General features: G+C 49.1%; 1 protein-coding gene across 9 annotated transcripts in view; it reads left to right on the forward strand.

Annotated features, from left to right (window-relative positions):
- The first annotated feature begins 3854 nt into the window (after positions 1-3854).
- Positions 3855-22860, forward strand: part of SLC1A7 (solute carrier family 1 member 7) — a 45474-nt gene continuing 26468 nt past the window's right edge. For 2 of the 9 annotated variants that reach the window (XM_058717347.1, XM_058717349.1), the window contains exons 1-3: positions 3855-4282; positions 9238-9342; positions 10094-10173. In XM_058717347.1, coding sequence (XP_058573330.1) covers positions 4106-4282; positions 9238-9342; positions 10094-10173 — 362 coding nt within the window. In that variant the 5' untranslated portion in view covers positions 3855-4105. Of the gene's footprint in view, positions 4324-9237; positions 9343-10093; positions 10174-12625; positions 12757-22860 lie in introns of those variants that run through there. The other 7 variants (XM_058717345.1, XM_058717348.1, XM_058717341.1 and 4 more) reach the window with 7 other exon arrangements.

A 22860-nucleotide genomic window follows, 5' to 3' on the forward strand; every position in this document is an offset into this window, starting at 1 on the left:
TTCCAGAGCCAGCTCTTGCACCTCCCGCCTGGGCTCCTCTTTCAGAACAGGCTCTCCTCTTGTCTCCCTCTTGACCAGCACCCCCTTCCTTGGGTTAACTTGTGGTTTACTCAGGCCTCTGGCTAAATGACCCTTCTTCCAGGAAGCCTTTTCACCCCCACCACCCCGGGCTGAACTGACCCCTCTGCTGCCACTGGAGAATCATCACTCACTAACAAATAAATCCACCTTGGTGCCTGCCACCACGCCCGACGCAGAGTTGTTACAGTGGCAACGGCTTGCCTGCAAACTCCCTTCTGCGGAGCAGAGCAGCTGTACTTGAGTACGGCTCACATGGGCTGCATTTTTCTTTACGCTGCATTACACTTCCACTCAACTGGATTGGGCTCGTTTTTCACAACATTCTTTATCTTCCCTGCCCAGAGCATCTTAATCTGTGCAGCTCAAGTCTCCCAGGAAGCATCTCTCAGGCTTCTCGCTGCCCATCAGTTTCAGCTGCTCTGGAGGGCAACTCCTTGCTCCTTGGGGTGCCCCTTGAGCCCCCAGTCTAAGCCTTCAACTTTGAAGGTGAACCCTCAAGGTGTTTTCAAGTGACATGGTAACAGAAACTTCACTCCATTCTCATTTATTTCCTTGTCTGAGCCACTTAAAAGGGAACCAGGGTTCCTGCTCAGGTGGTGACGGCAGAAGGGCCTGAATAGGAGGAAAGAAGGAATGTTGTATCTGGGATAATTAGGGAAGGCTTCAAGGAAGATGGGGCATTGGACCTGCGTCTTCGGAGTCAGAGGAAAGAACACTCCAGGCGGAGGAAATAGCATGAGCACAGGGGTAGAGGCCTAAGACAAATGCAGGGCTAAGGGACTTGAAGTGGTTGGTGTTATAGAAGCTCCAGGTCTCTCGAGCAGGAGGAGGGGGTGTCCTGAAGAGGTGAACCAATGCAAGCCCCTGGGGCCCTCAAACCCTTCCGTAAGAAGCAAGGACTTCATCCGGGAGACTGGGATGTTCCGAAGTTGTGTTCCCCAAACACCAGACCCATGGACTTCTCTGCTGCAGAAGAGGGCTAAGATGCTGCATCCCTACTCAGTGACTTCCTCCAACATATATTAGTATTGTAAAACTTAATAGTGTAACTAATACTAACTGCCTGTGAGTGTCTACAAGGCAGCAGGTGATGCTCTGAGCACTTAGCATGCATCACCATATTTGACCCACATCACAACTCTATGAACTAGGCACTATTGTATGTATCATTCCTATTTTGTAGAGAAGTCAAGAAGTTTGCCCAAGATCACACAGTTAGTAAATAGACCTAAAGTTTGAACTTGAACAGTCTGACTTTGAGCTGTCCTAAAGAACTTAACTTTGTTCCATCCAGCATTTCCCAACTTGTTTTTAATTATGGAAAACATTTGCATATCTAGTAACATTGTAAGGCAATTGATTCTGTGGGCAACAGGGAGCTATTAAAGCATTCTTGGGGCACCTGGGTGGCTCAGTTAAGCGCCCAGACTCTTGATTTCAGCTTAGGTCATGATCTCAGGGTTCATGAGATCGAGCCCTGCATGGGAGGGAGCCTGCTTGGGATTCTCTCTCTCTCTCTCTCTCTCTCTCTCTCTCTCTCTCTGTCTCTCTCAAAATAAATAGATAAACTTTAAAAAAAATAAAAAATAATAAAGCGTTCTCATCCTGGACTCTGGATTTGATTTGCAAATATCCTTAGTAAGCTCATTATTAGTCACTTACACTTTAGTGTGAATTAGTTCTTTCTTAGAGTTCCCTAAATTTTCTTACAAGCTTCCTGAAGGTAAATACTGTGTCAACTCATTGCTGTGTCCCCAGTACCTAAGAGAGGTGGCATGAGACGTTGCTATAAAAACATTTGCTTGAATGAATTATAATTTCACCTATTGAAGACAGTGGGAAGAATGGAAAGAAAGGCCTAGAGTCTGGGAGGCAGGTCGTGGTACTGTCAGAATGGAGGGACAGGAAGCAGGAGCAGTTGTGAGGGCTCCAAGGGAATCAGTCTTAGAGCTGGAGTGGAGAGCACTTCACACGCTTCAGCACGCTTTATTTTTTATTTTTTTAAGTCTATTTATTTATTTTGAGAGAGAGAGAATCCTGAGCAGGCTCCCATGCAGGGCTCGATCTCACGAACCCTGAGATCAAGATTCACCTACATCAGTGGCTTGGCTACAGGCCAGGCCAGGACACTGACTGAAACACAAATCCAAATCTCTACTCCAAATATTTTCTCTTTTCAACAGTAACTGTACCGTCTGGTTAATTGGAAAATGAGACATTCATTGGAGTTGAAGGTTTATCGGGAAATTCCTGGTTTTAAGAATCACAGTTGGAGAAAAAACACCTCTCAGACTGGTAGCCACCTCACTCTCACCGCCCGAAGCTATTGGCAAAGAGAGGCCCTTCAGAAGATGTTTCTCTCCTTTTTTTTTTTTTTGAGACTTTTAATTTTTTTTTTTTAAGTAGGCTCTGTGCCCAAAGTGGGGCTCAAATTCACAACCCCTGAGATCAAGAGTCACATGCTCCACCGACTGAACCAAACAGGCACCGCACCCCTAACAGCCCTCACCCCAACCCCCCTGCCATTTCTCTCATTCTAAGGAGGGCAAGACTGAGGCCCAAAAAAGGCAAGGTCGCAGAGCTGGTTAAGTTGGGAGCAACATCCAGGGGTCCCCCTCCCGGTCGGGAGCTCTGTGCACAGCTTCAGGGCCTGCACCCCAGCCCCCTCTGCCTGGACCCCCCAGCCCTCCCTGCCATTCCTCGCCCTCTCCTCTCCATCTTCCTCCTTCCCCCCTTCGTCAGGGGAGGACCCCTTGTGCACACGCATGCTCTCCCTGCTGCCGCCTGACTGCCCCTAATGAGATTACAGACTCCTGGTGAGACAGACTAGAGTTAATTCTCTGTAGCTTTAAAGGGCAGGCCAGGCCACAAAAAAAGAGCAAAAAGAAAACTTTGCTCACAAAAATGGCTAAATGTGGACGATGATCCTAACAGCACTTTGCCCTGCTCGGCACAGTGCAGTTCACCCCTGCTTTCACAAATAATCTCTGCATGGGAAGTCACACCAGCGCTAATGATGCTATTATTATGTTTGTTTTTCAAATGGGGAAACTGAGGCACCCTGAGCTTATATGGCTTGCCCCGGGGCCACACAGCTAGTAAACGGCAGAGCTGGGAATTGAATAGGTTCCTTGGGCTGTGTCATTTTAAAAAATGATAGGCTATGAGAGCTGACAGGGTTCCCAGCTTCAGGCTTAAAGCAACCTGAGGGATACACATCACAGAGAATGGCCGGCCCCAAGTCTGAACCCAGATCCACTGGGTTCAAATCCTGTAGCCCCCATAATACGGCTGAGCACTTTTGAAGCCATCTGTCTATTCGTGTGGTGGAAATCAAACCAACATAGGCCTGAATTCCACTCTGCTACTGCTGCCTCTGTGAAAATGACCAAGGGACTCTCACTCCTGGGATCTCCATTTCAGTAAAATGAAGGTTGGAGTCTTAGGGTTGTTGGGTGATTCCGTATGATTCACATAAGTCAAGCAACTAGAACAGGCCGGCACACAACACATGTCCTTTGCCTCAGTTTCCTCATCCGTAAAATGATACGTATCAGTACTTACATCTCAGAATCGGTATTAAGATTAAATGCGCTAATGCAAGTAACGTGCTTCTAGAATAGCACCTGCTATGTGATAAATGCTTAATGTTAGTGATTGCTAGTATCCTCTTGCTTTGCCTTCAGTTCTTTCTGGAATGAAGTGGGGGTAAAAATCAAACCAACCGAGCAAGTGTCCCTCTGTTCCTCCTTCAAGTCTCTGGGCCCCTCCCTTGTTTAAGAGGTGCACTTGGCTTTGAGGTCCAAACCCCCAGGCCACGTGGCCTGCTCTAATTTCCCAGGCCCTGATCTGTTCCTGGCTCCTAATGACGCAGCCGGTAATAGGATTGTGGCTTCCCTCTGGGGCAGACACACAGGCCATGGCCGTGGGGCTGGCGACTGGTGCTTAGCAACCCTGACCACCTGCCTGCTGAGCAGCCAGTGCCCCTGGCTGGGACGCCGAGCCCCCGGCTGGCCTCACGTGCATGGAATGGTGCTGTGCCTTGTGCCAGCAGACTGGGCTCACCATGGTGCCAGGCGCTGTCCTGGCACGAGGGAGGGATGTGTGCAAGCGGAACGGACTGCTCATCCTGTCTGTGCTATCTGTCACCGTGGGCTGCCTTCTCGGCTTCTTCCTGAGGACCCGTCGCCTATCACCACAGGTCAGCCACCCAGAGCTTCACCGGGTCCCCATCGAGGTGGGGTATGTGGGCCTGAGAGATCTGGGAATCACAGTCCCACACCCCGACTCCCTGGTGACATGACAGTGGGTGAGGCACTCTGCCTCTCTGGGTCCCAGTTTTCTCATCTGTAGCACGGGTGTGATAAAACACTGCAGGACTGGAGTGAGGTCCAATAAAATGGTGCAGGAAGTGGTTACAAATGGCATCACCGGGTGAGTGAGAGGCAAGGACATCTCCTTAGAAGAACCACAGGGCCAAGAGGCATGGGAACAGGAAGAATGAGGACATGTAAGAATGCAAGGCAGGCATCAGAGAACACCTCTTACAGCAGCTCAGATGAACAGAGAGCCAGGAAGGGTACGCCAGGCAGAAGTAACAGCAGGAGTGAGACGCGGGGCCATGAAAGATTTGGGCATATATGGAGCAGGCTGTTCATGGCAGCTGGAACGTACACTATGAGGCAGGGGCTGGAGCTCAGGGGCCATCGGGCCTCTGGATCCCATCACCAAGCACAGGCCTGGGACAACTATGAGTAGTTTGGGGCAGGAGAGTGAAATGGTCAGATCTCAGCTTGGAGAGATCATTCTGGTGCTGAGTGCAAGCTGAGGCAGTGATACAGGCAGGGGACCAAATGAGAGGGTGGCTGCAGGGGTGAGACCTACAGCACGATGAACAGGGCACTTGTGAGACCTGTTTCCAAAAGAGGAGCCCTCAGGATGTGGTGGCAGATTGGATGCAGGGCAGGAAATCAGGGCAGGCCCCCAGGTTTCCGGCCTGTGTGACGGCCTGAGCAAGGGCCCCTTTCCCTCTCGGCACCCATCTCCCACGGGACAGGGAAGGACACTCATACGGCATTAAAGAAAAGATTATTCTGACACTTGTTGTAACAGTAAGGGAGACTTTATTCAGGACTATTCAGGACCATGGGAATAGGAGAGAGAGATCAGGCTTAAGTCCGAACACAACAAAGACAGCTGAGGATTTAGAGCCAATGAGCATGGTAAGGGGCCAACAGATAGAAAATTGCTAAGAGGAAACATGGAGGGTGAAGGGATTCCTGCTAAATCAACTTAGCAGGATTCTTGCTGAAGGTAAAGAGGGGGCATTCTCCCTAAACTGACTTGGCAGGATTTTTGCTATAACTGGGCTAGGCAGGCCGAAGACAAGGCTAAGGATGAGGCCTGGCCGAAAAAGGGCTTAAAGTAGCTCGTCTCGCGTTTGTGCAAGGAGTCTTTGCTAATGGGCTCTTGGAAGAGCCCCTATTTCATAAATTTCCTCTTCCTGCAGCTCACGGATACCAGGTGTCAATACACCTGGGGCTCAAGGCATCAGATTTGGTCCTCCATGAAAAGGGAAACACCCCGTCCCTGAGAACTGAGTCCCTATTACAGCAGTAACACTGTTAAGCCACTCTCGGCTATTTAGGGAGAAGCATGGACTCTGGGAGCAGTGGTGGCTCCCAGACCCCGGACTCTGACTCTACTAGCAAATGGCTGTGAGGCCCTAGGCAAAATGCTGTCTCCTTTCCGGGCTTTGTTTTCCTCATCTGGAGTGGGGGGCACTGTATGTCCACCAGGATTGTTTTGAGAATAAACAAGGATTCATACAGCATGTGGAAGAATGAATGAATTACAGTGGTGCTGAGTGGCTGGTCCTTCACTCCCCTCTCCCTTATCTACCTGTCCAAGTCCGACCTATGTCCAGGAACCATCTCATATTCCATATATTATAAAAGTTCTTCCAGACCTGCCTCACTCTGAACTAATACTCTGCTCCCACACTCATGTCACGCTCAGCCTTCTGCTGTCACCAGCTGCCAGCTGTCTTGCTTCGGAGCCCTTTGTGCAGGTGTCTATCCCTCCCATCAGAATTTAACTTGATGAATATCACATGGGCTTTCAAGAGCCAAAATGTGAGTCTAGTTCAGTGCTTGTCACAGAGACAACCCTTGACTCTTTGCCGAATTAAACTGGCAATGGCACAAACAATCTGCAATCTACTTTCTTTAATTTCCCTGAGCAACAAAAAATACATTTCCTGCAGGAAGATTATTTTGTGAAAACAAATTGGAATGCTTCTCATTAAAAGCCAAGCTCCTCCGGGGCTTCCTTTGCCAAAGCGGCCTGCCCCATCTGCTTGGAAATGCAAATGTGTTCCGGTCTGGATTAACCTGCCAGATAAATTGAAGAAAGGATGTGAAGTCTTAGAACAATTATTTGGCAGGAATTGGCTTTCTCAGCATCTTACTTTGAAATCCAGGAGTTGTTTCTGTGATCTCTGCCAGTGACTCAGAAACTAAACCCTTATTTTGTAAGCTTATGCAACAGTCAAAAGTCATAAACAATTTGCACAATGGAAGAATGTCCTACTTGTGAAAAGAACTTAGAAAATCACAGATTTTCTCTTTGGAAATAGTATCTCATTAAAAAAATACAGATTATTTTGAGAGTTCTGGTGAAACCACGGTGAATTTACAATTGCATCCATCTTCCTTTCCTTCCTGGAATCCCACTAAAATTATAGTAATGGAATTGTTTAAAGAAATAAACTCCCAGGAGAATATGAAAGGATATAGTGGAGAAAAGAAGTCGAGCGAGTACCATAAATTAGGCAAGAAGAGAAGTGGATAGAGTTGAATGATCGCACTTAGTAGGAGCACAGAAAACTAAAACCTGTGTCTGTAGAAGTAGATGCCACATCACTTTGGCTTAGAGGACTCTAGAAAGGTTCTACACTTGAAAGTGCACAGAGCTGCAGGAAGCCACGTGAAGTATGGAGGTGAAATCAGGGGCATTGGTTGGAATTTTGTTAACCAGAGCAGTTGGGCCCCTAAGTCCCCTCCAGTTCATGTAATGGGGAGACTCCTTTCCACCCATCTCTACTGTCCTGCCTGTCCCAAAGAGCCAGAGAAGCTTGATTTAGGGATATCAGGCCCACCTGTGTGTGTTGGGAGAGGGGAGGTGATGAGGCACATGCGTCCCACCAATTAGCGGGATCCCCAAAGATTGCTGTCACCTGGGCTTAGACACACCCTCATCCCCTAGTTGGAGTTAGGAAGAGGCTTCTAACTGAAGCCTCAGAGAAAACATCTCCAAATTCTGCTCTCAAGGGGATTCCTCCCCATCCCATCCTATCCCCAGTACAAAAGTCAGACTGTCACCTGGTTACCTTCCTTTGAGGAGCCATCACTTGACAAGCTTCACTCATGCACACAGAAGTTTAGTGCCTCACACTTACATATGAGCAGAAGCCAAGGTCAAAGCATCTAACAGAAAGAGACCAAACAAACAGAAAAGAGGGTCTCTATGAAGCAGAGACAATGCAGGAAATAGAAAAAAACATTTAAATCTTTTCTTAAGTTTTTTGGACATGTGAGAGAAGATATCGTGACTGTAAAACAGAACAAGATGCAAAAAGAAAGAACAATCTAAAAACACAAAAGATGTTTTGAAATTCAAGATCTATGAGCCAAGATAAAAATGTCAGTAGCTAGCATAAAGTTGCAGGGATCTCCCAGAACGTAAAACAAGAAGAGATGAAAATAAAAGAAAATATAAGGAAGTCAGAGGTGTCCAACATCCAACTCCCTAATAAGAGTTTTAGAGAGAGCTAGCAGAACATATGGAGAGAAAAATTTCACAGAGAATATAAGACATTTTCTCAGAAGCAAAAAATATGCACACCACTATGAATTTAAAAAAAAAAAAAAAAGAAGAAGAAAATCAGAAAATCTCGTCCTGTGGTACATCACCTCATGAAAATCACAGAAAACTGGAAATTGACAGATATTCCTTCAATGGATCTGAGGGAATAGAACAAGTCTCAGCTAAGGGATAGGAAGAATGGTTCCAAACATCATAAGCAACTCTAGAATCTAGAAGACAAGGTGGGGGCGCCTGGGTGGCGCAGTCGGTTGAGCATCCGACTTCAGCCAGGTCACGATCTCGCAGTCCGTGAGTTCGAGCCCCGCGTCAGGCTCTGGGCTGATGGCTCGGAGCCTGGAGCCTGTTTCCGATTCTGTGTCTCCCTCTCTCTCTGCCCCTCCCCCGTTCATGCTCTGTCTCTCTCTGTCCCAAAAATAAATAAAAAACGTTGAAAAAAACATTTTAGAAGACAAGGGGGAAGGAAATTCTTTCACACTAAGAATTTTATATTTGGCCAGACTACTATCGGACATAAGGGTACAATAAAGCATTTTTGTTCATGCTCATGGGACTCAGAAGTTTCTCTCCCATTCACCCTTATTTTTTAAAGACTTTCTGGCTCATTGGAAACCACAGTAGAACGGGACAAGGAGACTTGATTTCTGGTCCTGCACAGTCACTGCTAAGTCCCCTCCCTCTCTTGGCTCAGCTGAACTAGATCTTTAAAACCCCTTTCTCAGCACCAAAATTCTATGAGTTGGGGCTTTTCAAAGTATCAGACTATTAACCAAGTGTTATGTTTTTAAAAAAAAAATGGTTCCAAGTACAAAAATTTAACTTGGATGGTGCTTGAAAGTCCCTGTACCGGCCTCACCCACAACCTTACCCTCAGGAAGGTGGCCTCAAGCATGGTTTGCTAGAAATAGCAAAACAATTAAATTGAATTTAGAAACTTAAAAACACAACACTCAGTTAAATTTGAATTTCAAGTGAACAACAAAAATTATTTGTTGTTGGGGCGCCTGGGTGGCTCAGTTGGTTAAGGGTCTGACTTTGGCTCAGGTCATGATCTCACAGTTTGTGAGTTCCAGCCTGGAATCAGGTTCTGTGCTGACAGCTCAGAGCCCACTTTGGATCTTCTGTATCCCTCTCTCTGCCCCTCCCCCAGTAGCACACTCTCTCACTCACTCTCTTTCCCTCAAAAATAAATAAAAATTTAAAAAAATTATTTGTTGTTCATACGAAATTCATATGAAATTCAACTGGGCTTAGTGACCCCTTCTACTTCAGCTGTCAGGTTCTGGACATGTGACTCTGGAGACAGCTGACAGGCGAGGAGACCTAATCCAAGGCCCCAAGGGTAGGCTAGACCCAGCGGCCTGTGAGGAAGCCAATGTAAGAACTCTGCTCGGTAGGGTCTCTTTATACTGGATGGTGTCCCACCAACCCGATTCTCTCTCCTTTGCCAGGAGGCTGGCAAGAACCCATGATGATGCCAGGATGGGTTGGGGGTGGGGAGGCACCAGAGAATGGGCCCAATGCAGAAGAAGAAACTGACTCAAGAATGTCATGCTCTGTGGATGAGTCAGTCTCCCCATAAACTAGACTGAGAATTCTGTTGCAGGAACTGTGCCTAATTCATTCTGGGGTACCCAGCACGATGCTTGGCCATATGGGCTGAATGAACGTGTGAACAGTATATGGCCCTGTCCTCTTGCCACTTACCATCTGCTACATGAATTATACCATGAATGGGCAGATGAATGGTGCAGAGGTGGAGGAGAGCTGTCATTTACTGTGATTACTGAACATTTACTCTCATCCAGGCACTCTGCCAGGTGCTTTATGTACCTCCTCTCATTTAAGCCTCCAAATGATCCTATGAAGTAGTTGTTACCCTTGTTACAGATGAGAAAAACTCAGAGAGATCGAGTAACTAGCTTAAGGCCACACAGCTAGTTAGAGGGGGTCAAGATTAGAACCCAAGTCTGTTTGGCTCCAAAGCCAGCGCTTCCTCTGTGGACTCTGCTGTCCACGTGCTGGACAAGAGAGGGTGGGTGAATCAGGGCTTTGAACGTTGTAAAGAATGGAGCAGCTGTGAGGTTGGTACTGCCTCCTATAACCCCAGCTCTTCCTGCATTTTCAGGAAATTAGTTACTTCCAGTTTCCTGGAGAGCTCCTGATGAGGATGTTGAAGATGCTGATCCTGCCACTGGTGGTCTCCAGGTGAGGGAGGGCCAGGTGTTTGGCTGGGAGGCCAGGGCTGGGAGGGGAGAAGATTCTGTACAGATTCAGTAGGTGCCCTGCTCCTGCTGTGGGTGGCTGGCCTGAAAACTGTGATTGGGGGTCTTTACGGGCACTCGGGTGTGGCACGGGCTGCTGAAGCCGGGTCGTTCAGTGGCACCAGTTATTTCAGTCCCATTCAATGGACTTTTTGGTGACTTAAAAAAGTGACTTGGTGTCATAGGACGTGACCTGGCTCCCAGGTAGCTCAGGGCCAGGGAGTTCAGGGATTGCTTCCCAGCAGAGGGGCTCTTTATGGTGAATGCAGCAGGGTGTGGGGAAAAGACAACTTTGGAGACACTCATGAGATAATATGCTGGCTCAGCTCTGCAACCTTGGACAGTTCCCAGACTCCTCTGAGCTTCAGTTCCCTCACCTATACAATGAGAATAATAGCACCTACTCCAAAGGGTTGTTGCAAGGACTGTACGAGACTATATACTTGCATGTGCTAGATGTTTGAAGGACTGGGTCACAGAGTGTGAGGAACGGTGGTGGGAGCTGAAGTTGGGGGGAGGTCCTTGCCCCAGCATGAAGGACCTTGTACGCCAGGCTTAAGAATTCAGACTTTACTCACTGGGGGAGGACCACTGGAAACCACTGGAGATCACCTGTCTCTACCAATGGCATGCTGTGTGGCCTTGAGCAAGCCCTTGCCTCTCTCTGCGTCCCAGATTTCCCCACCTATAACAAGCTGGCTGCTCCAGGTGCTGTCTAAGAGCCCTTCACTGCTCTGAGGCTGTGGGTTTGGAATCCTCACCTCCCAGGACTTCTCTGCAGGGAGGGAGGTGCACACATCTCTGAGACCTGTATGTGTGTGTTGGAGGGGGGTAGTGGGCTCTGCCCTTTAGGGCAGGGTCATCGCTTCGCAGCCTCCCTGCTGCTGAGACCCGAGACATGAGCCAGCTCCTCTCCCCTTTCCCTCTAGTGCTGGGAGGCACTCTCTACTCCCCGCAGGGGTGCTTTGTCAAGTACAGTTCGACTTCCTGCAGGCAGCACTTAGGTCTCTCAGGACTCAGCCTCCATCCCATCCAAGACTCTGCTGAAACACAACTTCCCTCCCTCCAGAAGCTTTCCCTGATTCCCCAACCCACTCTGCTTGTCATCTCCTCTCTATGCATCTTTTGAGTCATTCACTGGGTCAGTGAATCTGTCAAGGTCACCAGTAGCTTCCATGTTGCTAAATCCAAAGGACACTCTCAGTTCCTGCTCTGTGTGACCTCTCTCTCCACAGCAGTTGCTACACTCGATAGAGCAGCTGATCCCCCCCTTTCCCTCTTGAAATCCTCCTCTTGGTGCTCCCCTCCCCCCTGCCTCTGTGGTTGCCTGCTCTCTGCCCCTTTATCCCAGCTTCTCTTCCTCTACTCCACTCTGAATGTCGTTGCTTTCGAGACTTCTCTCGTCCATTCTCATGGCTTTGAGGTACGACCCAGAAAGCCCAGCACTCCAAGTACAGATTTCCCCCCCAGACCTCTCATCTGAGCACCACACTTGAACTACCTATTTGACATCGCTCCTGGATGTTCAACAGGTGTCTCAAATTTAGTGTCACCAGCCTGAGATTTTACCCCACAAACCAGTTCCTTCTCCTGTTTTCTGCTTGTCATTACACGGCAGCTCCGTCCACCCAGCTATTCAAACCTCCTTGCTTATTCCCGTCCCATCCCCACCACCAGCCCGTCTGCCAGTGACTGCGTCTGGTTCTGCCTCCCAGTGCCAACCCAGCTTCACCCCCACCACACGGGTCCAGACTCCACAGTAACCTCACTGGCCTCCTGGCTTTGGTCCTTGTTCCCCTCCTACCCATTCTCCACCCAGTGGTCAGAGTTGCCTCCTGAAAAGCCATCTGGGCCATGCCATTCATTAACCTGAATGAACATGACATTCCATGGCATTTAGAACAAACTCTCCCGCCCTTACCCTGATCTCAGAGGCCCTGCCTGATCCTTCCCTGCCTGCACCCCACCTCATGCCAGGCCCCACTCACTCCAGTCCCACTGGCCTTTTAGACCAGACCGAACCCTCCCCCACCTCAGGGTCTCCACACATGCTGTTCCTTCTGCCTCCAACACTTCATATCTCTTCCTCTTGATCTGTTTTTTTTTTTTTTTTAATATAACCTATTGTCAAGTTGGCTAACATACAGTGTATACAGTGTGCTCTTGGTTTTGGGGGTAGATTCCCATGATTCAACGTTTACATACAGCACCCAGTGCTCATCCCAACAAGTGCCCTCCTCAAGGCCCATCACCCATTTCCCCCTCCTCTTCCTCTTCTTTAGATCTCCATGTCACCGCCACTGCCTTAGAAAGGCCTGCCCCACCCGTCCCCCCTCACTACCACCTTCACTCTGCCTCACCACACCCTATTCCTTTCCCGGCACAGCCCTTACCATCCACTGTTGTCCTGTATGTATTCACTTGTTTGCTTGTTTCTTGATCTCCCACAGGACCATAAAGTCTGTAAAGGCAGAGACAGTAGTCTGCTGAGGTTCCACTCTGGACCTAGCCAAGTGCCTGGCACATAGTAGGTACTCCTTAATACTTGTCAAGTGAATCAGTGCAGGAATTCAACAATCAGGCATTGTGCTCTCTGGGCACTTGGCCCTGTCCTGGGTGCTGCACATATAGAGATCAATGAGGGTCAGTCCCAGCAGAGCTCACAGGCTGTGAGGGAGAAAACAGATGGTTACATGACAGCTAGGTAAGTGTGTCAATGGAAGAAGCAGAAGACTCTTCTCTTTTCTCCTTTTTCCCTGGATTTATTATGATATAAGGCGCAGGAATCCTGTTAGGTGGCTTTACGGTCCTTTGCCATGACCGTCCTTTACTGCCCAGGTGTCACCACGTACTCAGAACAGAAATACCTCAAAGACAGAGGGTTTGCATGGACTTGGAGTCCCACAGACCTGGGGTCCCACCCTGGCGCTGTTGGTTTCTGGCTGTGTGATCTTGGGCAAGTCATTTGACTTTTAAAAAGGCCTGGAGTCAGTCAGAGACCTGGGACCTAGACATGCTGCTACCACAAATTATCACATGATTTTGGGTAAGGCACCTTCACTCTGGGCCTCGGTTTACCCAGCTTACCTAGCGACTAAGGGCCTGTCCAGCTCTCCAAGTCCTGTCTCTCACTAGACAGAAGTGCTTTCTCTGGGCTGGGAATGGAATGTGGTATTAACTTGAGGAAAGCCAGTGTGTGTTCACACATTTCCTTTGTTTATTATACAGTTTGGGCTCGTGCAGAGCAACCGTGTCACTGAAAAATGGAAGTGCTTTCATATTCTCCTACTAAGGGAGAATTGAACCTTCTTAAGGGGGAAAAAATAACACATTTCTAAGCCCCAAACCCTCTGTCCTTGAACTCACCTTCCTTTAGCTTCAACTGTGATCCATCCATCCATCGGTCGCCCACAGTTCCCCGAGCGCTTGCTCCTGGCCACTTCAAGGCTGTGATCCCTGTCCTCCAGGAGCAGCCACTCCCGTGTGACCACTCAGGGCAGAGCAAAATCGCCAGAGCTGCCTCGACAGTTCAGAGGTCAGGGATTTTCTGCAGAGTAACCGCTCCAGGGCAGTGGGAGGATACACATTAAGGCACATTTGCTCCCAGGTCCAATAACCTGCAATTCTGGGTGCCAGGCCACCTCTGTATCAGCAGAACCTGCCACCCCGTTCCTATGCCACGTCCCTGGGATCAGGCTGGTTATGTCAGTAGCCCTAAGTGGGCCGCATGCTTTTCTGCCTCCATACCTTTGCTCCCGTTGTTCCTCCTTCCACGAATGCCCTCTTCTCTTCCCAATTAAAGCCTCACTCTGCGTGCAAGACCTAGCTCAAGGTGCCGTGTGCAGTTCTCCCAGCTCTTTATTTATTGATAACGATTGATGATGACCGGTCTTCACCGCAGGTGCTGCTCATAACCCTGGGTGTACTCAGTATTGTTAGTTCAATGAATTCACAGTCACAGCTGGCACACCACATGATGGGGTACAGACCCCTTTTTTTGTACAGTAGTGAAACAGCATTCCTATCTGGATGAGCCACTCCTAGGCCAGAAATTCCCTCTGCCAAGGTCACCAGTTGCTGTGACCCCTCCATGGAGAAGGACCATGTGCATCACTGTGTTTTTATGTGAGATACTGGGAGGGGGTCGGGTTCAGTGTCCCCCTTGTCAATGGTGGTGGTCAGTGTAACAGATTTTTGCAGGAGACAGAAATTGAATAGACGAGCAAAGAGGGATGATGAGGTATAAAGAAATATGGGTGGTAATGGTGGGCAGGTGACACAAAGGATGATAAGATCCTATGCCTGCCTTCAGGAGTCTCACCATCTGGAAAGGGGACAGTCACAGAAACACTTTGTTTTAGAGAAAGGAGGCCCAACTCGAGCCAGCCTGGGTTGGAGCCCAGCTCAGTCAGTCTTCCCACAGCCTAGTATCTTCCAGCTCTTGGACATCTTGTCTCTAGAATCCACTCCAAACCAGCACCTGGCCTGAGCCCCCTCCTCAGACAGGCATGCCATAGTCCAGCTGAGTGCAACCTCCCCTTGGCCAGTTGTGGCTTCCTAATTTGCAATGAGGGAGGTGAGCAAACAGTACTGGTAGGTGTGGCTGAGAATCTGCAGGAGACTCCAGGGGAAGAGCACTTACTGGATGTGTGACCCTGATCAAGTCCCAGCATCTGAGCCTTAGTGACCGTCCCTGTAAAATGGGGACAACACCCACCTCTCTCACAGGGTTATTCTCAGAATGAAATAAGATCATGTACTTGGAGCACCCAGCATATCTCCTGATATATTATGAATGTAGCATGTTTTCTCTAACTTATTAAGGCTTCTCCAAGGCCCAGATGAGATGTTTCATGAACCTGTTTTGCACCCGTTTTGCTCTCAGCAGGCAACCCCTTTGGGTGACCTGTTCTTCCTTCGTTGCTTTCACTTAGCACCTGCAGCTTACGTGTCACTTTCTCTGGAAAGTCTCTCTGGACTCAGGCACACCTGGGAACACTGATACAGACCTGCATGTAGGTCTGAGTCCTGCACACCTGTGTTCATGGCAGCCTTCCCAGGCACGTGGACGAGGTGCCATGCACATCCATACGGCACACACATGTCACCTGTGCCCAGAGCCATTCCCCGTGTGATGGGTGTCGAAGTCTCCTCATCCTCCATGAACCCTAGTGCTCACTACCTCTGGCTCTGCTCTGCCCTCGCATTCCTGCAACTAGTCAGGGGACAGCCTTCGTCAGTCTCCCATGCACACACATATCCCTGCTTCAAACAGTACATAAATTTAGCAATTTTCATTGACAGTTGGGAGCAAGATCACAGGTAAGGATTACACTGAGAAGTGTAAGCCCTTCAGCCATCTCGTGGTTCTCTCTCTCTCTCTCTCTGTACATTCATTATCTATTACTATGGAACAAATTACCACAAACTTAGCCAATTAACACAACCTCCATTTATTATCTACCACTTTCTGTGGCTCAGAATCCCAGGCATGGCTTATTGGATCCTCTGCTTGGGGTCTCATGAGGCTGCAAAGTGTAAGCTGAGCTGTGTTCTCCTCTGAAGTCTTGGCTGGGGAAGAATCTATTTCCAAGCTCATTTGAGTTGGTGGCAGAAGTCATTTCCTTGTGGCTGTTTGTCCGAAGGCCCCCCTCCTTAATGGCTATCAGCTGGAGGCCACCTTTGGGTCCTAGAGGCTACCTGTGGTTCTCTGCCTGCTGGCTCTTGCCAAAGGCAATTCCCAACATAGTTTTTTGCTTCATCAAGGCCAGAAGGAGGATCCCTCACTCTCCAGTCTTCTGAGACAGTCCTTTATAGCATAATCACAGGAGTGACATCCCATCACCTTTGCCATATTCTATTAGTTAGAAGTGAGTTCCAGATCCCACCTACACTTAGGGAGGGAGAGTATACAAGGGTGTGGATCATTGGAGGGTCAATTTAGGGTGTATCCACTTCTTTCTTTCTCTCTCCCCACCTCCCTTCTCTCTACCCCTATTCCAAGACCAGCCAGAAATCCTGTCTTCCTTGTCTTTTACAAGTCATTTCCACGCATGCCCTGCTCTTGGACTGGGGCGGGGTGGGGTGCTGCTCAGCTCTTGGTCCAAGTAGCTTATCGAGGAATTTCTTCTAAACAAGGACAACTCTCTTAGTATAAAAATAATTCTGAAGAAAATAAGTTTCTCGGGGGACCTGAGTGGTGCAGTCGATTGAGCATCCAACTTCAGCTCAGGTCATGATCTCATGGTTCATGGGATCGAGCCCCCCATCAGGCTCTGTGCTGACAGCTCAAACCTAGAGCCTGCTTCGGATTCTGTGTCTCCCTCTCTCTCTGCCCTTCCCTTGCTTGTGATCGGTCTCTCAAAAATAAATAAGTGCTAAAATAATTTTTGAAAAGAAAATAAATTTCTCTATCTCTTTTACAGGAACATCCCAGGGCCTACCATAGAGTAGGTACCTAATAAATGAATATTAAATGGGTTAAGAGCAGTGGAAGGGCAGCTAAGGCAGAATTCAGGGAAGTTTCATGACCAACATTTGAACTGACGCTTGGAGGATGGTTAGGAGTTGCCTTTAAATATTTTTTTGTATTTAAAAAATTCTATAGGGGCACCTAGGTGGCTCAGTTGGTTGAACATCTGACTCTTGATTTGGGCTCAGGTCATGATTCCAGGTCGTGGGATCGAGCCCCACATCAGGCTCCATACTGAGCACGGAGTCTGCTTAATATTCTCACTATCTCTATCTCTCTCTCTCTCTCTCTCTCTCTCTCCGCCCCTCTCCCCTGCTTGTGTGCTCCTTCTCTGTGTGTCTAAAATTAAAAATGAATAAATAGGGGCGCCTGGGTGGCGCAGTCGGTTAAGCGTCCGACTTCAGCCAGGTCACGATCTCGCGGTCTGTGAGTTCGAGCCCCGCGTCAAGCTCTGGGCTGATGGCTCGGAGCCTGGAGCCTGTTTCTGATTCTGTGTCTCCCTCTCTTTCTGCCCCTCCCCGTTCATGCTCTGTCTCTGTCCCAAAAATAAATAAAAAACGTTGAAAAAAAATTAAAAAAAAATGAATAAATAAAATTTTATACTTATAGGCACTTTAGATAATTGAGGGAAAAAATCCCCCATTACCCTTCAGTCTTAATTCTGCCACTGTTATCTTTTTTCCCTATAAATGTTCGCTCTTATTCTTAGTAGTGAATCATGAAGCCCAGGGTGTAGGGTGTAGTCCTTGGCTGACTGCTTCAGAAGCTCACCCTCATCTGAGCCCCTGCGCTGGCTGGGCCAGTCCTCTGATGCTGACAAGAGGCAACCAAATAAACCAAATGCCAATTTATTCATTCACAAAGTTGTACATACGACTGGTTATACATACAACTGCTAAGGAGCACAGGTGCGCACAGTCTGGCCAGAGCGTTTCTCCCTGTAGCCTCACCACTTGGGGAACCCACTGGTTACATGTTTGCCCACAGGACAATTTGAGTTTTTAATTGTATAACCAGTGTGACTTCAGGTTTGCCACTTTAGTTATTTTCTGGGTCCCACCTGGTGGAGTCCCATCATATGTGCATTTAACTTAAGCAAAGTCAGTTACGTACGCTGTGGGAAACAGAGAAAAATCATTTAAAGGAGCAGGAGGCTGCCCCCATTCAAAGAGCTGTGCTCTTGAGGTGGGTGTACTTTGCACTAAGCCAGTCTTGGTCCCCATGTGCCTCTCAAAGTGTGAGCCTCTCCCTGCAGCAATTGTGATTCTAGGGCATAAAGAGGAGATTGGGTTTGTTTTTTTCCCCTTTACATCATGGCTTCTGAATGTACGCAGACTGCTTCAGCTGGTGTTCACCTAAAGAAACAGCAAACCCATTTCAAGTCGGGAAGAAAACTGCCTTGAGTGAACTTATATAAAACTATGCCTCCTCAACTTCATGGGCAACTTAAGGGACCTTCAAGGCAAATTTAATTATACTTGGTTTTTGCTTTATGTACTGACTTCAGAATTGAATAGGCTGAATATGGTCCTACTCCTCTGTACAGCGGGAAGCCTAGTGTCTTCCTCTTGAGGCTGTACCATTGGCCAAAGTCAGCTTATTTCCTTCTGTGAGCTTCCAGCCAAGTAGATGGAACAGAACATTGGATCTTACCTCTAGCCCTGCTGCTCTGGTTCCTTCCGCATGGTGTCGCTGTTGAACAGAGGTCCTGCATGGTCTGGTTCAAGTTGGCACACTGCAGGTGCATATTCCTGCTCTGGCTCCTAGACCCACTGAAGTGCCCAGTCGTTGTTCCTCAAGGCAGCCATGCCCTGAGCGTGGCTCCTTGGGATTGAGCTCTGGTCCCTTTTCCCCCACTGTTGCATTAGCCCTGGGGACTTTTAGTGCCAGCAGATCGTGGTCATAGGCACCCTGGTATACCCTGAACCTAACTTCAAATCACAGGGAGCAGGGGTTGGGATCTTAGTCTCTTTTCTCTCAGAAGGCTCCTGGGCCTCTCATGCAAACTGATGCACCCTTTCATAACTCTGCATGCAGCTCTTAAAGTCTCAAGGTCTTAAGATGTGTCCGTCAACCCACAAAGTCTCTCCTTTCCCCTGGACTAAGTGTGCCTTCTCACCTTATATTTGCCATTTGAAAATGTTTTCCAAAAATTAAGTCAGCTGCAAGGAGACTATAGAAGAAGCCTCAGACAAAATTTAGAAAATCCCGCCTCCCGTCACATTGGCCTAGCAGTAGTCTGATGGTTAGGACCTGCCACAGCATTGCCAAAGCCCTTGAATGAGGGCTCCCCTCCCATGGGTGGTGCTTGGGTAGGTCCTGAGGGCTTTGCAGCTCTCAGCGCTCTTCTCTGTGCCCCACTGCTGATTGGTCCCATGTGAATTACGCCTCTTCCACTAGAAAAGTCAAGGCTTTGGAGCCTTGGGGGCCTTCCTTTCCTGTTTCCTCTCAGTAATAGCACCTGTCACTACTCCGATCCCTTTTCCTTTTAATATACAGTTTATCTCAAAGAGTACTGGCAATTTTCTGTTCCTTTACATTCCTGGAGGATACCTTACTGTTACTTTCTGCAAAAAGAAATCGAGGTGCTTCTTCTTTTTTCTTTTTCACTCAATGTGATGTCATAAGAATTGTCCATGCTGTACCCTCATCTCCATAATCTTGTTTTCATCTTGCACTTGGGCTGGAACAGAGTTTGTGAAGCTCGTTTCCTTTCACTTGACACTTAGGATGCTGCTGGATATCCTTTTGGGGCATCACTGTGTCCCATGACTCCAGACTTACCTCGAGTTCTATTATTTACCACACTCTTGGCCTCGGCCATAGAATAGACACAATGCCACCTGCAAATTTACAAAACAGTTCCCAGCAGGTGCTTTCTTATTTTTGTTTTTTGGTGGCCCACCAAGGCCCCACCGTTTGCTTCTAAGCTTGGGGAGTCAACTGAGCCTTGTTTTCACACATCCCCAGACAGGCGACACCAGAAAGCAGGGGTGGGTCAGCCCAGCATCTGGATCCAGCGAGGGCCTCCAATTCTCTATTTGTTCTTTGCCAAACCCTCCTCTCCCCTCATCCTTCAACTTCTTAAACCAGGCATCATTCAAGGGAAACTGAATCCATGTGTTTGTGATTCACTGATGCTGAACATGGCAGAATGTTTTGTAGGCTTCACATCACAGCAAAGAAATCCAAGTGCGTGTGTGGGTTTGTGTGTGACTGCGTGGTGTGTGTCTTTACATGTGCATATGGTGTGCATGTATGTGTGTGCATGTGCATTCCTTTGTATTTATTGTTTTCCTTTCCATTTCTTGTAAAAATTTGAAACTGATTTTTCTTAGAATCAGGAAATCATGTTTGGCCAAAGAAACCTAACACTCCCTTCTCCCCCTTCCTGAGGAACTCTAGCTTGGCAGAAAACTCCCAAACACCCACGTTCTAACTTATTGGAGATGGTCCTGGGCCGAGCGGCTGTTGAAGTCTGGTTTGGAACCCGGTGTTCAGGGGGCAGCTGTCCGGGCTCCCCAGCACACAGCGAGTGGGAGGGAGGCTGGAGGAATGGGCAGCCTGTGTCCTGGCTCCTCCCCTCAAGCCGTGGGGCAACTTTTCTTAGCAGAGCTCAGCTGACCTCTCAGATGGGAGCTCTGGGATTCTGTCCTTGGCCCTCTTGCCCAGTCAGCTGACCGCCTTACTCATCAAGAAGGGGAACATAGCCCAGCTGTGGGCTGCGGGTGGGGTTAGACCATCAGTCTGGTGACTCCAAAAACCTCCCCAATTTTATCACCCATCGCAGACTCTCTTGTCTTTCCCCCTCATGGTAAAGAATTCCTACTCATCCTGCAAGGATCCATTCAGCAGCCACCTCCTCTGGGAAGCCTGGATTCCCAGGCTAGGCCAGATCCTGCGTCTGGCCCCTGCCAATCATAGCCATGACGCAGGGTTCTGTGTTGTCCAGATGAAGGTCTTTCCACCAACTGGATGGAGTTCCTTGAGGACCAGAAACTCACCTCATTCATTTCTGGGAACCAGAACACCCGGAGAAAGTTTTCAACATGGGGCAGGCTGGGAACACATTAGAGTCTGGGGATGTGCGGGAGGTTTTGAAAAACTCCTACTATCCTTCTTTGTGGAGAACCATCACACTGGAGGGTCTCATTTGACGTGGAGAAAGCTTCATTTGGGCTGCCCAGCCTGAGTCCTTGGTGGGTAGACACCAGGAGCCCCCCTGGTAGAGGGAGAGGAGGCAGGAGACCTATCTTCCCTTACTCTGCGGTGTGGGGTGGTTTTTCCTTCCTCTGGAGTGGGGCTCCTTACCATGGCACGGTGGCACCGGTCATAACAAGGCATCCCAAGGAAGTTGTTCCTAATGGTAGAGCAGAGTAGTCATCCTCCACGGGAGCACTCTGGCTCCCTCACACCTGATATTCTTTGCCTAGTGGAAAGAAAGGGGTAGAAGTTCAGCTCTCATGGAATCAGGAACTGGACTTGACCCTTATTACACTTGGGAATACAGCCTTCCTCAAGTGGTTGAGAATGGTCAATGGTCAGACCGTGAGCTCTGAGGGCTGCAGCTTTAGCTCCTCCAGATTTTACTTTTGATTCAGTTGAAGCTTGTTACTTGCACATTATCTGTGAGCATGTTATTTGCAAGCCCCAGTTAAGCATTGTCCTGGTGCCCAGGGGCCTGGGAAGGAGGGACCTTCAGAGGGCAGTTGGGGATGACAAGACAGCAGCATCCCACTAGACACAGACCCATGCCTGGCTCTGTGCCTGCCCCCCTCCGGTCCCTCGTCCTTTTCCCACCCCACTTCTGCACTCCAAGCTCACAGCATCTAAAATGGAACCAAAGAACTTTGGTGTGTGTAGCTCCAGAGGACAGAGCTGGGCCCAGAATGGGGAATTCTCTTCCCTGGAGGTGGATTTCATTCTGGCACCAGGAAGGACTTTCTAATAAGCATAGCTAGCCCATATGGAGGAGCTGACAGAAGGTAGTGGGTTCTCTGTCCTTGGAAATTTGCAGGCAGAGGCAGTAGAGAAATTTGTGCCCTTGGTAGGGGGTACCAGGTCCAGATGATCCCATCTTTAGCCAAGTGGGAGTCTGGGCACCCTGCCTCAGAAGGAGTTGGCTTGAGGGTGAGGGTGTGGCAGAGCCATCTGGGAAGAGTAACGTGGTGCTAACGTGGCACTTGCTGTCAGCTGCTGGGCCTGTCATCTGCTCGGAGGGGGCGGGGGAAACAGCAAGGCATGATGCTTGGAAGGGCTGAAGGGATTGTCATGGACCCCCAGATGCCTCCTTCCGGCTGCCTTTCTGATAGACTCCCTGCAGCTGCACCCTGGGGCCTGTTTGGGGGAGCCTCCATGACTGGGTCAGCTGAGGCCAGAGCCCAAGGACTTGGCCATGGGGCTTCCTGTCTCTGACATCCTAGTGCCAGGTTGTTGTGACTATGGATGTTGTCATACTAGTGGACCAGGGTTTTTGTCTACTTATTGGGTGGCCTTAGCAAGTTACTTGCACACCTCCAGTGACTGGGAGTTCACTACTTCTCAAGGTGGTCCATTCCAGGGCAGAAAGTTATTCCTAGTGCTGAGCTGAAATCTCCTTCCCTATAGCTCTCCCCCCCCCAGTCCCAGCATTCCCCCCCACAGCCCCTGCCCCCTCAGCTGCTTCCCCAGGCCTGCATCTCTGTCAATGCCACCTACCCCAGCTGTAACACACACCTCCCTCCCCTGCCCTTTTCCCAGTGGGTCTCCATGTCAGGGCAAGTCCATGACCTTCTTGACAAGCTCCCCAGGCTTCTGGCCCCACAGCCAGAGGCCCACCAGCCCTTCGGCAGCCCCGTTCCCCAGCTGTCTCAGCAAGCTAGCAGCAAACACACCCCAAAGTCCCCTCCCCGCTTGCTGCTGCTGCGGCTCAGCACCCCCCACAACCCCCACCCCCAAATCCCGCCCAGAGTTTGTGCTCTCCCAGCTGTGGAAGCCAGGTCTGGCCCAACACGCGTCCGTGCTCAGTTTCATCATGTCAGACTTGGCCCATGGTCCCAGCCTGCTGGGGTCTGCTTAGTCCCAGCTCCCTCATCCAACACATTAGCTGTCGTCTACAAATCTGATCCACATGCTGTCAGTGGCCTTGGCCAAGCCATTGATAAAAATGACCAGGAAGGA

The sequence above is a fragment of the Neofelis nebulosa genome, chromosome 2 (genome assembly GCF_028018385.1).
Source record: "Neofelis nebulosa isolate mNeoNeb1 chromosome 2, mNeoNeb1.pri, whole genome shotgun sequence".
Lineage (NCBI taxonomy): Eukaryota > Metazoa > Chordata > Mammalia > Carnivora > Felidae > Neofelis > Neofelis nebulosa.